The 17,017-nt window shown below is 50.3% G+C and overlaps 1 protein-coding gene across 4 annotated transcripts in view; it reads left to right on the top strand.

Annotated features, from left to right (window-relative positions):
• Positions 1–17,017, top strand: part of fbxw7 (F-box and WD repeat domain containing 7) — a gene marked incomplete at its 5' end in the record, with an annotated part of 155,326 nt that overhangs the window by 126,474 nt on the left and 11,835 nt on the right. For all 4 annotated transcript variants that reach the window (XM_083692732.1, XM_083692735.1, XM_083692733.1 and 1 more), the window contains 6 exons: positions 1,838–1,920; positions 3,839–3,980; positions 6,602–6,736; positions 8,568–8,691; positions 8,899–9,035; positions 10,028–10,141. In XM_083692732.1, the coding sequence (XP_083548858.1) occupies positions 1,838–1,920; positions 3,839–3,980; positions 6,602–6,736; positions 8,568–8,691; positions 8,899–9,035; positions 10,028–10,141 (735 nt within the window). The remainder of the gene's footprint in view (positions 1–1,837; positions 1,921–3,838; positions 3,981–6,601; positions 6,737–8,567; positions 8,692–8,898; positions 9,036–10,027; positions 10,142–17,017) is intronic.

The raw sequence follows: 17,017 nt of genomic DNA on the forward strand, positions 1-17,017 counted from the left end.
ATCACACAATTAGATGTTGGTCCTTCTGTCGGAGATGAAGGCCTCCCCCTCTCTCTCTCTCTCTCTCTCTCTCTCTCTGTGTCTAATCAGAGTTCAGTGTCAGTCAATTGACCGATACATCAGTCGATGTTTAATTGGGTATGATGTGGATTGCAGACGCCTGGTTGGCCGATCGCTGTTCCTCATTCCAGTGGCTCAGGAATGTGCAACAAATTAAGTGTGTCACATTCTGACCTTGTCTTCGGCTCGGCCTTGCCTGCCCTACGTTGGCTGGAGGAGAATGTTTTTGAGTGTGAGCCGTTGTAGTCAGGGCTGTAGTATGAAAAGAAAATATGAACATGTAATTAATGGGTATACTGTGTCTGTGTCTGTGTGTGTGTGTGTGTGTGTGTGTGTGTGTGTGTGTGTGTGTGTGTGTGTGTGTGTGTGTGTGAGAAAGAGAAGGTGAGAAAGGAAGAGAAAAGGGGGTTGTGTGTGTGTGTGTGTGTGTGTGTGTGTGTACATATAAAAGCTTTTGGTGGGATTATGAACAAGACTAATGTCAGAAACAGCATGTACCCTGCAACGGAGCAAACAGCGGTCCCTGCAACCACAGCACAAAGGAAAATGAGCCTGAAAGCTTTTAAATCCCCAGCGCTCCTCCCTAAAAGGCCATTCAATTCACCAAATCCATTTGAGACACACTGTACGTTCCCCGAAATAGTTTTATTCAAGTGTGGTCTTGGGTTCGGTGTGGCACGTTGGACACTGAGTCCTTTGTTTTTCGCGATGGGATGTTCAGTATCCAGGCTGCAAGTATGCACTGAGGCAGGAGCGCTTTTCTGTGTGTGTGTGTGTGTGTGTGTGTGTGTGTGTGTGTGTGTGTGTGTGAGAGAGAGAGAGCAGGGGTCATAAAGAATGGGGTTGCTCTATTTTCCTCTTAAAGCATCGATATAAATCAAACTGTTCTCTCTAGCAAAAGGCGCAGTCTGTGCCCATTCTGCACATGGCTGCTCTAGTGTGTGCGTACGTACGTGTGCGTACGTACGTGTGCGTACGTACGTGTGTGTGTGTGTGTGTGTGTGTGTGTGTGTGTGTGTGTTGACACTGCACTTGTCTCTCCTGCCTTTCTGGAATCACAGACCGCCCGTCAAAAGGCCTTGGATATGGAAACGCGTCAGTGTGAAACTCATCAGTGTAAAACCAACCGCGACGCCGCCGCCGCCTCTCCCTCAGCCCCAGTGTTCTGCGGCTCATCCATCAACACTGATAAGGAGGACGGCTGACACTTCAAAACCCTGTTATCTCTGGGCTAAAGAACCAGCGAAACTAATACCTCTCTCACAGTTCTGGATGCGGTCGCTCCATTCCAGCGCCGGTGCTTTTGCGTACCGGGGATAAAGTGGTGTGGGAGGGTTTGGAAATGGTTCATGGTGTCACGAGGAGGGCAGTCCTTCATGCAGCCGGAGCGTCAAAAGTGATTCTGAGCGTTTCGCAAATAACTGTTATTCTAAAAATCTCTGTGTCTTTTCCGTCTTTTTTTTCCCTCAAATTGAAGTGCTGCCTCTTTTGGGCTTCTCAAGTGCAGGCTTGTGAATGTAAATTGCGAGGTGACTCACAACTTGTGTCTTTCAAGGGAAGGGAAATCTGGGGGAGCAAGCAATTATTATCTCTCTCGAAATGCGTGGCGGCAGGTTTTAAGCCCTGTCATTATTTGCATAATAAAGGGGTGATGGGAGGGAGGGCCAAAGGGTGTACATTTGGTTTTCTGTGGCGTCTCTTTTCTTGCTCTACCACCTTCTAATGTGTCTCTCTCTCTCTCTCTCCTTTCTCCCCATCCCCCTCTTTTGTCTTGCAGATGAAGAGAAAGTTGGACCATGGCCCCGAGGTCCGATCTTTCTCTTCAGGAAAAAAGCCCTGCAAAGGCATGGAGTATTCGGGGTAAATGACCGTCCACTCTCCTGTCCTCATTTGTCCTCATGTCCTTCGTTGGTGTGAACAGAGAGACCGAACTCTGGGTCTGGAAAGAGCCATGATAGGATCCCTCAGATGACATTACCACAGACTTAAACACATTAACACATCTCTTTTAAAACTAGGGAGCACTGCCTTGCAGGAATAGCTTGGGTATTAGTAGGACTAACCCTCTAGAACCAGAATGGTAAAATTAAATCAGCAATGTAGGTGGTTAAGCAGAAACCCAGAGCCATTTTCTACAGGAACCCCCAGAGGTCCTACCGAGCCTGAATATTGTATGCATTTATTCACAGGAAGATAAGACACATGATCCACATGTGAAGTGCTAATCTCGTTGAGACCAGTCTTTCCTAGTTCAGAAAGCCTGGGGAAATCCTTTGCAGAAAGTAGCTACAAAGGGGTGGAAACCCATTTGGAATGAGTGACAGGTCAAACCAATCACATGCCTGACTTGGGCAGAGGTCCAAAAAACCTGAATTCAGTTTTTCCTCCAGTTAGCGTAGGCAACAACTCTCTGGAAAATAGTCCTACCGGAAAAGACGACTCACAGAACGCATAACCACAAACAAACCATTAGAAGGAGGGTTCTTGGAATGTAACATCCAATGAAATCGCGAGCACCGTCTCCCACCGCTCCAGTCCAGTCCAGTTCAACCCAACCCAAGCCAGGCCAGACTGACTAATCTAAAACCCCTCTAGACCTCCAAAAGAGGTGTTGAGGAACAAGGTGATTCGGAGGAGCGTCTACGCCACAACTAACGAAGTGCTCACCTCAGCGTGATCCGGCCCGTTAGAACGTTCTCTCCCGTCTCTCAGATCCCGACCAGACATCTCCGTATCACACACAGCGGCAGCATGTAATTGCCACACGTTGGCCCCCTACGCTGCTTTCAATCCCATTAAAAATGAATCCCTTTTATGAAACGTTACCCGCTCCCTGCCCCCCCCTCTCCCCTCTTCCCCCCCCCCCCCCCATCGGCCTGTCACTGAGCAGAACCAGGGGGAAGCGTCTGACGTTGATCTAGCTACAATCGCAAAAGCACACACACACGGCTGCTCTTTGATGTCCCGCGCAGCCCTCAAGGTCTGCTCTCTGGCGAAAGGAGAGGTTGACGTTGAGTGTAATTCTATGGAACTATGTACACTTTGATGTCTCCGGGGAGTAAAGCAGACCATGAGGGGGGAAGGGGAAAGAAAAAAAAAAAAAAAAAAAACTTAAATTCACTTTCCGAAATGCATCTGCCCTCACTGCTGGTTCTCCGCCTCCTAAATCAAACCGATAATGAGGGGAAACGAAGTCACGCTGATGAAATTAAAGTTAACGGCCAGGAGATCTAATCAGACCTGTGTACAGAAGCATTTAGGCGGTTATTGATGATGGATACGCGGGTGGAACAGCTGGTTTCGGTTTGTTTCAGGGGAACCAGTATAGAATTTGTGTAGAAGGAGAGCAGTTTTAGAAACCCCAGTTGTCTATTCTTGGCCTGAAATCAGGCATGTTTGCCTCATTACTACCTGCTCTGTAGCTTTCCCACCGCCCAGCTTGGCGGTTCTCACCACCGGCGTAATTAGAATCGGGGATTAAAATATCTGCAGAAGACGCTGCAATACCTGCATGCCTCGGCCTCGTCTGAAACTATTAATAATGTCGTCTGTGTTCCACACCGTCAATATGATCTGCTCCTAATGCTTGGCTCCACATGAGAGAAATTGTGAGTGTAGCCTGTTAGTTAGTTAGTTAGTTAGTAAGTATACCTGAGAAAATTAATTAGCAAATAGGCACATACTGTAATGCTTTGTTGCCTCATGCTCTCTGTCTCTCTCTCTCTCTCTCTCTCTCTCGTGTGCTCTCTCTTCCCTCCTTCCCTCCATCCCTCCCCAGTCCGACAGGGCTGGTCCCATACCCAGGCACACCCACCACGTTCGGCCACATCCGAGCAGCCAACGGTCAGGGGCAGCAGCGGCGACGAATCACCTCCATCCAACCTCCCACGGGTCTCCAGGAATGGCTCCGAACATTTCAGGTGGGTTTTCGCAGCTTCGCCAGAGTTTCCTCCCACTCCTTCATCACGTCCGTCCTTCCCTCTCCTCACCCCTCCCCTCTCCTTCCCTCTCCTTCCCTCTCCTCACCCCTCCCCTCTCCTCACCCCTCCCCTCTCCTTCCCTCTCCTCCCCTCTCCTTCCCTCTCCTCACCCCTCCCCTCTCCTTCCCTCTCCTCACCCCTCCCCTCTCCTCCCCTCTCCTCACCCCTCCTTCCCTCTCCTCACCCCTCCCCTCTCCTTCCTCTCCTCACCCCTCCCCTCCCCCCCCCCCCCCCCGCCCGCCTCAGAGCCCTCAAGCGAAAGCCTCATCAGAAAGCAGATGTTTCTCCCAATCAATGTTCACTTAGTCTTAGAGATAATTGCTGCCTTGTTGTTTTGGCCCTACACATTAGCGTACGCGCTGTACCCTGGAATTGCTATCAGCCTACCTGCACAGACTGTCAAAGGCAGAACGCCCTGGTATTGTCTCCTGGTATTGTCTCCTGGCAGTGCCTTTGCGTCTTTGTCCACATTGGAACAGATGAGGTCTTTGAGGTAATCCTCAAAATCCACCATTATTTCAGGATTGGAGCTTGTGATGACACATTTGCCCGTGGCGACTTCTAATGTCACAGACCTGTGAGTCAAGTCGTACAAACCCCGCCCCGTTGTGTTTTAGCTATCTTTTCTGTCGCTTTTGAGAGAGGGAAACAAAGCCCTGTTGTGTTATGGCAACTGTGTGGAAGCTGGGGCTCGAACATCTGGATGTGTTTCCACTTGTTAATAATATCAAGTTTACCAGTAAGCCCTTCTCATCCGAAGGGAAACAAAGATGAGTGTATTTGATTTGGCACTCACTGTAATTCAGCTGCCCTATTTGCTCAAGTTGTTACGATCGACTTTGCTCGTCATGAAATGTAATCTTTTGGGAAATAAACAGGAAGAAATTAGAACGGTGCTCTTTGACTTCAAAGCATTGTCTGAACATAATTGACTGCTTAAATGCAACAAAAATGTCAAGAACCCATTTTTGGATTTGTAAACGGCAATTACACGAGGGATTCTTCCACTAAAATCTGCCGTTGCCATGAGTGTGTTTTTTTCCACGTTATTTATTTGATGAATGAAGCAATCTTACTGGTTGTTGTGAAATCGAACACCGCACAGATTACAGTGAAGGTGACGGTGAGATGCAGTGTAATCTTGACTGTAGGATCAGGAAGAGTCTCCTGGAGGATCAGGAAGAGTCTCCTGGAGGATCAGGAAGAGTCTCCCGGAGGATCAGGAAGAGTCTCCCGTAGGATCAGGAAGAGTCTCCCGTAGGATCAGGAAGAGTCTCCCGGAGGATCAGGAAGAGTCTCCTGGAGGATCAGGAACAGTCACTCTAGATTTGTAGTTCAGACATGGCATCAAACAATGACATCCGCTTTTACAGGCTCTGCCGTTGACACTTTACCAGACATGCCTGTCGCTCTGTGCATTCATCACTTCACTGCCCCCGAAAACCTCTCATCCTGTCACCGCTGTGAGCACCCCGCCCCTCAGTATGAGTGTGTTTGTCCTCACCTGTTTTGACTGTCACCTGACAGGCCGTGTGAGAGACAGCTAAAACCCCACGCATACATTCTATACATTCCCCCTTCCAGCCCTGGAACATAGGGCCCCAGATCCGCTCCTGCCTGTGGCGAAATACGAAAGGATTTGAAGAGGTTTAGAGACCAGCGAGGCAGGGAGGAATGTTTTACCAGTTTCCTAACACAGAGAGAAACACGCCGTCTGTCCCGATACTTGGACATGCTGGCACATGGTCGTCTGGCGACGGGCCTTCAACCAACCCAAATACTAATTCGCTGTGGCGTAAAGGCGTGTGAACTCAGCCAGGGAGCAGGTACGAGGCACGGGATAATCTGTCCTACGCTCGGGGCGAGGAATCACTTTGAAACCCCCTGATTACAAGCACAGCCAGCTCCTCCGGCGAGGGCCCTCACTGCCAAATTACAGGTGGTTTGCGTGCGCCACATTTTCCGCCCCCCCCCCCCCCCCCGCGCCTATAATCACCGCATTACGTTTGAGCGTTTTTCCAAAGGAAAACAAAGTTGGCCCCAGTCACTTGGTCCAGCACACAGAGGTCCACGGCCAGCTTTGAACGGAGGCTGAACAGTCAGCCAGAGAGTTCCCCCTCACAGTGCTAATAATGATGCTGGGGACGGCCAGCGCTTGATGTGAAACAGCCCTTTAATGTGCCTCCTCCTACTGGCTACTGTGGAGTGAATGTGTTACGCACACACACACACACACACACACACACACACACACTACTTATACACGTTGGCTTCAAAACACCTTAGCATTCCAACACACACTCACAGTAAGTACCCTCACGCATATGAATATGCAGTACACACACACGTAACAAGTACTGTCAACACACACACACACACACACACCTACATGGGCACACAGATGGATACACCCACTCAACAAGTACTATCCACACACACACACACCTACATGGGCACACAGATGGATACACCCACTCAACAAGTACTATCAACACACACACACACACACACACCTGTACTGCCTCTCCTCTGACCCTCCGCCCCTCCTGTGTGTGTTCCAGAGCTGGAGTGGCCCAGAGAAGCTGCTGGCGTTGGATGAGTTGATTGACAGCTGCGAGCCCACGCAGGTCAAGCACATGATGCAGGTGATCGAGCCGCAGTTCCAGCGCGACTTCATCTCCCTGCTGCCCAAAGAGGTGAGAACCAGAGACCTCCCCCCCCCGCCTCCCTCCCTCCCTCACCCGTTGAGAGACCGTCGTCCACGTTCAAGTGATCAATCCACTCCCAACCACTCTTATCGGTTTGCTTGTTTTTGTTCCTGTGTTGCATGGTAACTAACCCCACTCCCCTCCCCTCCTTACCACTCGCCCACCCAACACCAACCCCAACACGTGTTGCTATGGTAACCAACCGCCACGGCACCTTCTGGCGAGTTGCGCTTTTGTTTGTTAGACTGAGTGAAAACCCGGTCAGCGTCTGGCGGGGGTTTCTCTCCACTCAAGCAAAACACGCAGCCGCCGACACCGGGCTAACGTGTGGTTAACGTGTGGATACAGGACTCTGTGGTCGGAGGGGGAGGGAAGGGGTGGGGGGGGGGGGGGGAGAGACGTCTGTAATGATGTAAATAACCCCCTCGCTCCAGTGCCAGAAGCCCTCAGCCTGGTTGTTGATGGTGGCTGGGGGAGGGCGGAGCCTGCTCTGGGGGAGGGCGGAGCCTGCTCTGGCTCGCTCTGTTTATTTATTGTTGTATTTATTTTCCGTTTTGCAACGCCCTGGTTCTTCTGCTCTCTCAGCCTCTTTCTCTCTCCTCTCGCACTCTGTCACTTTCCTTCCCTCCTCCTCTTCCTCATCCCTCTTTTCTCTCTCTCTCTCTCTCCTTCCCTCTTCCTCATCTCTCTTCTCTCTCTCTCACCCGCTCTCTCTCTCTCTCCCCCGCTCTCTCCCTCCCTCTCCCTCTCCCCTGCTGTCAGAGCGGTAGGATGGGTGAGACAGGGTACAGTAGCTTCCCTCAGGGCTGTTGTATAGATAGGTGAGACAGGGTGCAGTAGCTTCCCTCAGGGTTGTTGTATAGATAGGTGAGACATGGTACAGTAGCTTCCCTCAGGGCTGTTGTATAGATAGGTGAGACAGGGTGCAGTAGCTTCCCTCAGGGCTGTTGTATAGATAGGTGAGACAGGGCGCAGTAGCTTCCCTCAGGGCTGTTGTATAGATAGGTGAGACAGGGCACAGTAGCTTCCCTCAGGGCTGTTGTATAGATAGGTGAGACAGGGTGCAGTAGCTTCCCTCAGGGCTGTTGTATAGATAGGTGAGACAGGGTGCAGTAGCTTCCCTCAGGGCTGTTGTATAGATAGGTGAGACAGGGTACAGTAGCTTCCCTCAGGGCTGTTGTATAGATAGGTGAGACAGGGCACAGTAGCTTCCCTCAGGGCTGTTGTATAGATAGGTGAGACAGGGTACAGTAGCTTCCCTCAGGGCTGTTGTATAGATAGGTGAGACAGGGCACAGTAGCTTCCCTCAGGGCTGTTGTATAGATAGGTGAGACAGGGCGCAGTAGCTTCCCTCAGGGCTGTTGTATAGATAGGTGAGACAGGGTACAGTAGCTTCCCTCAGGGCTGTTGTATAGATAGGTGAGACAGGGTGCAGTAGCTTCCCTCAGGGCTGTTGTATAGATAGCCAAGCTAGCGTGAGACTTCCTCCACCGCATGTTACGTAACCGCCACAATCGGCAATCAGTGGTGCTGTGTGCTCTGATGGGGGGGGGGGGGGGGGGGGGGGGGGCTGTGTGCTTTGATGAGGCCCTCAGTCCTCCTAATGAACGGGATGAGGGGGGGGAGGCGTTCAGGTGCCTTTCTGAGGGCGATTGAAACTGACTGACGAGGAACAAACTAGATTTGTTCTCGAAGCTACAACACCCATTCTCGGAACCCTACGAATTCAAGACACGGTCAACAGCATGTTCTCTTCTCTCCTCTCCTCTTCTGTTCTCTTCTCCCTCCCTCCCTCCCTCCCTCCCTCCTCCCTCCTCAGCTGGCCCTGTACGTGCTGTCGTTCCTGGAGCCCAGGGACCTGATGCAGGCGGCCCAGACGTGCCGCTACTGGAGGATCCTGGCGGAGGACAACCTGCTGTGGCGGGAGAAGTGCCGGGAAGAAGGTGAGCCCCGCCTGCAGACACACTCTCAGCCAATAGGAGCAGTCTAAAACACCATACAGCCATGACAGACCCAAACCCGAGCCAGTAAGAATGTGCATCATAAATTGGGGTCATAATGAATATGTAAATGTCTCCTCACCTGTCCCCCCCCCCTCTCCTCACCTGTCCCCCCCCCCCCCTCTCCTCACCTGTCCCCTCCCCTCACAGGCATCGATGAGCCTCTGCCTCTCAAGAAGCGGAAAATCGTCAAGCCAGGATTCACCCACAGCCCCTGGAAGAGCGCCTACATCAGGCAACACAGGATAGACACCAACTGGAGGAGAGGGGACCTCAAATCGCCCAAGGTAGCCCAAGGTCCTCTCCTGAATTGTATCACCTGTAATGTTTTATTTTCACAGTTTTCATGCTTTTGTTCTACAACGTTAGTACCCGATCATTTGAAGTTCTGTATCGGTGTCAAGTTTTTTCCTCGAAGTCTAAACCCCCCAAGTGTTTGTTTGTCGAGAGGTCAACAGAGGGTCAGTTCTCAAACGTCCTGAGAAGGTTCTAGAATGACGTTTGATCTAGGGCGCAGACCGACTGCGTTCCACCTTAGTCCAACGGCTAAGGCAGCCTGTTTCTTGGCTGCTTCAGCGCGGTACGGTGCTGTCCCGTCTGTTTCTTGGCTGCTTCAGCGCGGTACGGTGCTGTCCCGTCTGTTTCTTGGCTGCTTCAGCGCGGTACGGTGCTGTCCCGTCCTCCCGGAGGTTTAAGTGGAGCTTGACTCTGCGAGGCAGACGGTCCTCCCTGATAGGCCTCTCATGCCTTCTCTCGTTTAGGAAAATGCTCGCAGGTCTTTTTGGTTGCCGATGACGTAACCGCGGTTACCGCCTGTGCTCTTCACATTCCCCGGCGTCCTTAACCGCGCTTTGTCATCCGCTGAGTTGGCAGTTCTGTGACCCAGTATCTGCCAGCGGAGTAGACACACGCACACACACACACAGAAACACACACACACACACACACAGAAACACGCACACGCAGACACACACACACAGAAAGACACACGCACACAGAAACACACACACAGAAACACAGAAATACGCACACACACACACAGAAATGCACGCACGCACAGAAACACACACGCAGAAACACACACACACACACACGTAGAAACACACACCTTTGAAGGCGGTCTGTACACCTGCAACGTGCCACTGTGACATTTCCCTCCTGTCTCCTCCTTCTGATGTGTGGATGGGAACACGCTTGTCTCTGTCCACGCTCACTTCCTGACATTTGCTCTCCCTTTCTGTCCTCCTCCCTCCCTCCCTCCCTCCCTCCCTCTCTCCAGGTGCTTAAAGGTCATGACGACCATGTGATCACCTGCCTCCAGTTCTGTGGTAACCGCATCGTCAGCGGCTCAGACGACAACACTCTCAAGGTCTGGTCGGCGGTCACGGGAAAGGTAAGCGTCCGTCACCCGTCAGCACTCCCAGCCGCCATATGCAAATGTTGGCTTATTGGTCGCTTGCATCCCACTGCATGTCTCTGTGATTGGTCTGCAGACAGGGATATGGTAATGGGTAGTCGTTAAGAGAGGAGCCATTCCATTCCTTCTTCTTTTTTTTAAAGGTTATTTTTATTTATTTTTTTAAATATGTTTTTTAGGGCATTTCTGCTTTATTGGGATAGAGACAGTAGAGGTTGACAGGAAGGATGGGAGAGAGAGAGAGAGAGAGAGAGGAGGGATGACGTGCAAGACGTGTCGAGGGTCGGAATCGAACCAGGAACCTTGCGATTACGTGGTATGTGCATTAGTGTGCTACGCCACTAAGCACCCCCCTTTTAAAGGTTATTTTTACATTTTTCATTTTTATTGGATAGAGATAGTGGAGAAAGACAGGAAAGGGAGGAGGAGAGGGTATGTCAGCAGGGCGTGGGCCTGATTCGAACCCATGGCGACATGGGCATATGTGTTCACTGTACCACCCCAGGCTACAATATTGGTTTCTTGCATCACACTGCATCTCTGTGGTGTACAGACGGATACATGGTAACGAGGTGCCATTACGGGAGCAGCCATTCCGTTTCTGAACGACTCATGAGACCTCATGTATTTTTCCACACTTCGATCAGGGCAGTAATGGTGCATTCATTAGTTGTCTGAATTACCGATTTTACCGGTTTTTGACCGATGCGAATGACCGATTCGTGACAAAGGTTTTGCATCGATTGTTGCATATTCTGTGCGCTGCACAGAAAGGGCAGACCTGCCAATCTCATGATCAGTACTCTCTAACAGTAATTATCCTCTTTCCAGCACTCTGACATGATTGCAATTGATTAGTGTTATGAGTGTCGCCACACAAAACACCTGCCATGCAGCAGCATATTCCAGGGGATCCATTTTGTCCTCTCCACCTTCCTGGTACCATTCAGCAGAGTGGTGGGGAGGTTGTGTCCAGGGGCTCTGTTAGTATTCATGACCGGGGCCGACGCAGTGACACAAACCTTGTGCTGCTGGTTTATGGGGTGTGTTAGAATGGAGGCTTTTGATTGGCCGGTGGGGGGGGGGGACGGGGGGTGTAAATCATCTTGCCTCCCGATCTCACACTCCATTTTCACTGGAGCTGTTAATGAAATTTCTCCTTTCCTTTTCGAGCACATGGACACACAGTCTTTCTCTCTGTCTCTCCCCCCCTCTCTCTCTCTCTCTCTCTCTCTCTCTGTCTCTCCCCCCCTCTCTCTCTCTCTCTCTCTGTCTCTCCCCCCCCTCTCTTTCTATCTCAGTCTCTGTGCTTCCAGGCCCACCATGTCTCTCTCTCTCTCTCTCTCTCTCTCTCTCTCTCTGAAAGAATAATAGGCTAAGAAAATTATACATTTCCTGTTTTACCTTCTTGTTTGGTAAAAAAAAAAAAACTCTGAAAGTGGCAGTAGGACTCTAAGGGGAGGGTTGTGCGTCTTGTAACTAAAAAGCTTCTGTATGGGTGTCGGCGTTGGCGTCCAGCCAATCGGTGATTACATGCATGCCTCACCCAGCACCACATTTGCTGAGCTGATCAGATCTGAACAAGGTCATCTGATAGGAGAGCCATGCGGATTGGCCTGTTCCACCGCCAGGGTGCTATCCGGGTGACATGTGACTCCGGTGACATGGGCTTAATGCCGCAACGCCTCTGTGCTGGGAGATTGAGGTCATGACAGATGTGCTGCTCGGTTCGGATCTGTTATTGGAATCATAACAACCAGGAGGGTGGCTCCAGGCTATGGTTCTGATCCCACAGTCATGCACCTAACCTGGGGTTGGGCTGGAGCTCGATTACCCCTACCTGCTCGTCCTGGGACAGATTTGCTGGTTTGCTGGTTTGCTGGTCTAAATTATTGATTGAACCTTTATTTATACAGGGGGAAACCACCAGAGACCAAGGCCTGTTTTGCAGGTGCACCCTGTCCACAATATCAATACAATTACAAAACAACACCTACAACAAATACAACACAGTTAAATACAGAAATCAATACATCATATGAAACCACAATATATCAGGAGACACGGGAGAAATTAGTTTATAAAAGCGGAAAGTAGGTATCTGGAGCAGGTCTTCTGTTGGATCTCATCTCCCCTCACCACCGGTCCGCTCCCTTGCCTGAGAGCAGCTCGAGTCGCCAGGGGGGAATTCCTCAGCAGAGGAAGCAGAGACCAATTAAGCCGAGTCGGCCATCGCGTTCCGAGAAGCTGATGCGAGAGAGCGGCCATGAAGCCAAAGACAATGAGACTCTCCAGCGCCAAGCGTTATTCCCCCCCTCTTCTCCTCTCAACATTCTCATCTTCTAAAATAGAATTCCAGGCCGTTATTCCCGTGTCTGTCCCTGCGGTGGTTCGCTCTCCTTTGGATGCAGTTCCTCACGGTGGCCATCAGTCATCTGTGGTCGTGGCAAGCCAGGCTTATTTTCTGCTGACCTCCGGATGACCTCCGGCAAGGGAATACGGCTGCTCTCACGCCTCCTTCCTGTTGCTGGTTCCACTGTAAACAAACAGCCAATATGGCTGCCGAACAGCAGGACTGTAACTTCTCTCTTTGATTGCCTGTCTGTTTTTCTAACCTTGGCGCGCGCGCGTGTGTGTGTTCGTTCGTTCATTCGTTCATTCGTTCCCGACCTCATCGTTCCACTCCATGTCCCGGCTTAAGTGCCGTAAACTCTGGTGCGCTCGAGGGAAGCCATTTCCACCCAGCTCTCAGCGACTAACGCCATGTCTAAGGGCTTATTCACAACCCGATCGATAGGAGAGAGAGGGGAGGCCAACCGCTGGAGATGAAGGCCACTCATTTGAGTCTCAAGTTTGTTTTCCCTCTTTTTAGTTTTTTTTTCCTCTCCCAACTGTTTCCCTGGACACAACCAGATGTAATGTTGACCCTCTCCAGACCCCAACAGCATTTTATTTTATTTTTTATTTGTTGTCCTTTAGCTGCTAAAGGTTGTCTGTATTGTAGCAATACTCTTCTTTCTTGAAGGTAAGATGACACAGCGAAGAATCTCAGAGTCGGAGAGCTTTGAATTCCACTCTTAGCAAAGATCTGTGGCCTGATCTCCGTCAATTATCCCTGCATCTGGATCAAATCTAAGTGCCTCGGTAATTAATTGAAAGCAGATTATAGATTATTAGGGTTAATTGGCCCATTCCCGTCCTTTGCTAATGCTCTCTGAGCTGTAAGCCTACTCGTTATTTTTTTGTGGAGCAAGAGGCAAGTGACAGTTTAATCGTTGCTTTGTCCCTCTGTCTGTGTCAGTTGGAGTCTGTCCCTCACCGGTAGGGAGAATGGTCAAGGCAGGACAGGACTTGTTTTTACCTCAGGTTGTTGACCTCCAATGTCCTCCAGCACAGGCGTCTCTCGACGACGCCGACTCAGAGTGAACGCACGGTCCTGCAAACACGACCTACAGTGTGAAACCACAGCAGGACTGATGTTGACGACATGTTCATCTGTTTCATACGGTCTGTCCGAGAGGACCCGTTGCCAAGTCACATTTACAAAATCCCTTTTTGTAGTTTCATGGCTCTGGGAACAAAATCCTTCTGTTATGTTAACAAAGTCGTCTGTCTGTCTGTCTGTCTGTCCTGCCTCTGCAGACATGGCTGTCTTGAACTGTACGACAGAGAGCCTTGCTCTCAAACAACGTTCGCCAATTACATTAACCTTCATCCCCATCATGTGTCATTTCTTATTAGACTTCTTGAGGATCCGATAAGATACAACTTCAATTAAAGTCTCGCGTCCCCAGTGAAAGGTTCTGCAGCCGTCGTAGACGGGGGTGATTGTTATTGTCTTCCATTAGTGGTACCAGGATGTTCACTTCAACCTCCTGGGACCAGGAGTGTAAGTGAATAGAGCCCCTTGCCGTGAGGCCATCAGGATGATGATTGCGAGAGCAGATTGTTCACAAACCTCTTCGCTCATCTCCTTGAGAACTGAATCGCTGCTCGGCAGTTAATTAAGACAACAGGATCGTTTTCTGTTGAAGACGTCGGTTTGGAGATGGAAGCTGAAACCGATAAAAATGTGGTGAGGTTTAAGGAGTGGCCTGGCGTCTTTTTTTGTTGTTGTTGAGGCTCATTTTCTGTAACTTTCCTTGGCTTACTCGGTTCTGTTCTCTTGCTTGTGTCTGGCGTTGAAGGTTTCCCGTTGAGCCAGGTCTTTGTAGCAGGTGTCGTTCACTCAATGCTGTGTGAGGCTGTTCTGTCCACCCCACCTTTTGTCTTTGCCTGTCCTTCAGTTTCAATGAGAGCTGTCAGGCCTCGATCTACACACACACACACACACACACACACACGCGCACACACATCCTTACAATACACAGACACACCCGCACACATTCTTACACAACACACACACACATCCTTACAATACACACACTCACACACACACACACACACACACGCACACAGACAGTGCTTCAAAGGCTGCTGCCTGCTGCTCAGCAGAGCAGTGAAAGTCCTTGGTGATGCCAGTCAACAGACGTAGGTCTCAGCTGTCAGGCAGATCTGGAGTGGCACGCCAGGGCGTCCTCTGCCAGGCGCTGCAGCTCCGCGTTCCCGCCTCACCTCAACATCAGAAAATGGAGTCGGACTCTGGGGATTTCAGACCGCCCATCGAGAGACGCATGACGAAGATATCGATCAAGAACACGGATCAAGTCAAACTGATTAGATTTATCTGTCCATCTATTGATTTTTTCAGGTTTGGAAACGAATTCCTAAACGCGACTAATTCCTTTCAGTCGTAGTAGAGTGGGTTCGAGTAGATCCGGTGTGTACGGTGTAAGCGTCTTTTAATGTGTTAAACCTCTGAGAGTCTGTGTGATTACTTTCCTCTTACCCCCATAACTGGGCTTATCACCACAGTGTGTCACCCTGGTGGAGTCACCGTGGTGGGTTCATCACCAGGTCTGTGTTTGTGGTCAAACAGAGAGACCCTCCCGTACCAGGTTATGTACTGTTACCGTACATTGGTGGGGAAAGGGCAGACCTCGTTTAAACCCTTCCTCAGTCTGTCACGGCCCAGTGAGTCCTTCCCTTGTCCTTGAAAGGCCGCTCTCCCTTTTGCTTTCTGGGCACATTCTCTCTCGGCACTCCTCCCCTCCCTCTTTCTCTCTTTCTCCTCCCCTCCCTCCCTCCCTCCCTCTCTCTCTCTTTCTCCTCCCCTCCCTCCCTCCCTCTTTCTCCTCCCCTCACACAGAGACCTTGGGTAAACACCAGCTCTTTCAAATAGCATAAAAAGAAGAACATGAAAGGAAAGCTCACTTACATTCCGCTCCGGTGTAATCTACAGATTTGATATCCGTTGGATCGCAAGCACCGACGAGTCCTGCAGTCAGGTCTGCGTTCTCTCTCAATGATATCCAAGTCAGCCATCTTGTAATTGGGCAGCTAGCCTCTTTACCTCCACTTAGCATCGTCTTGCTGTCCTCGCCGGCCTGTTGGTTTCTACCGGTGGGTCTTGCGTCCCTGAGGGAGTGCGTCGCTCGCAGCGTGATGCGTTGTGACAGGTGATTACGCCCTCTTTGTGAGTTCGGGGAAGATGCTCCCTCAGACGAGGCCCGTCACTGTTAGGTGAAGCCATGCAAGCACAACGTTGTTGTTTTTTCGGATCAGGACGTCTGTCCAACCAGGTCTTCACGCATCAAGGGTTCCAGTAAATGAGAATGCTCTCTGATGGTGATGACGATGTCACAGCGTAATTGCCATTCAACAGGACGACCGAATTTGAACTCCAAATGTGGTTGGGAACCGTGAAGGTGTCGACTGCGCCCATGACAAATGCATGCGTCACGGCTGCATGGGGTTAAAGAGGCCGGGCCTTTCATCGCCGCGGAACATGTTTCCGTAATTTTTCGCTGCGAGATTAAAGGAGTCCAAAAGTGTAATAAAAGCCATGGATCAAACGCTCATGTGTTCGGAAAGCCTCCAACAGGCCCTCGAAGGAATGCTAATCTCCCTCTGTGTGCCAATGGCTGCCTCTTTTTTGATATATTTTTTTACACAGGCAGATAAACAGACACCTAAGCCCCTTCATTTCAGAGGTCCTTCTCTCCCAGACAGTGTTTGAGTAGGCTGAGAGCAAGAGAAAGCTTCCCCATTCCTCAAACGTCAAACCACAGAATCAAACCTCATTCTGCTGCTAAATCTTTAACATAGGCTTTTCTTTTGAGTACGTCTGAATCTGAACTATTTTATTTGGCCAAGTGTATTTTTGCACATACAGGATATTGACTTGGTGAGGTTGGTGCATGAGGCATAAAAAACAACAGCAAGTATTGCCAAAAAATTTACAAAATGGCAAAATATGAACAAAATAGCAACAACAAATTTACAAAATAGAACAATAAAACAATATTACAATACTATTGTACGTTGTTGCCAACATACAACAGGCAGTTGGCATATGTTATCTTCCCTCTTCTAGGGACCCGTTCCTGTTGCTCTGTAGCGGCTGAGCGTCTCATTCAGAAGCTCCGTTCATTCGTCCTGTTCTGGCAGCGTCTTCCTAATGATCTCCCATTTGTTTTGCTACAGGACTCGATTAGCGCGGCCAGGCCGTCCCTGCTCTCCTCCCCGCCTCTCCTCCCCGCCTCTCCTCCCCGCATCGTTAATGGAATGATACAGGGCCGAGGGAGAGAGGGATAAAGCAAGGGACCCTTGAACACTGTGGAGAGGTGGAGAGAAAGGTCGCGTCACACCAGCCTGCAGAGTTAATGAGGCGTCCCTGTTTATCACAGGAGAGAGGGAGAGAAGGAGAGAGAAGGTAGAGAGAAGGAGAGAGAAGGTAGAGAGGTAGACAGA

The sequence above is a fragment of the Argentina silus genome, assembly GCF_951799395.1.
Source record: "Argentina silus genome assembly, chromosome: 21".
Lineage (NCBI taxonomy): Eukaryota > Metazoa > Chordata > Actinopteri > Argentiniformes > Argentinidae > Argentina > Argentina silus.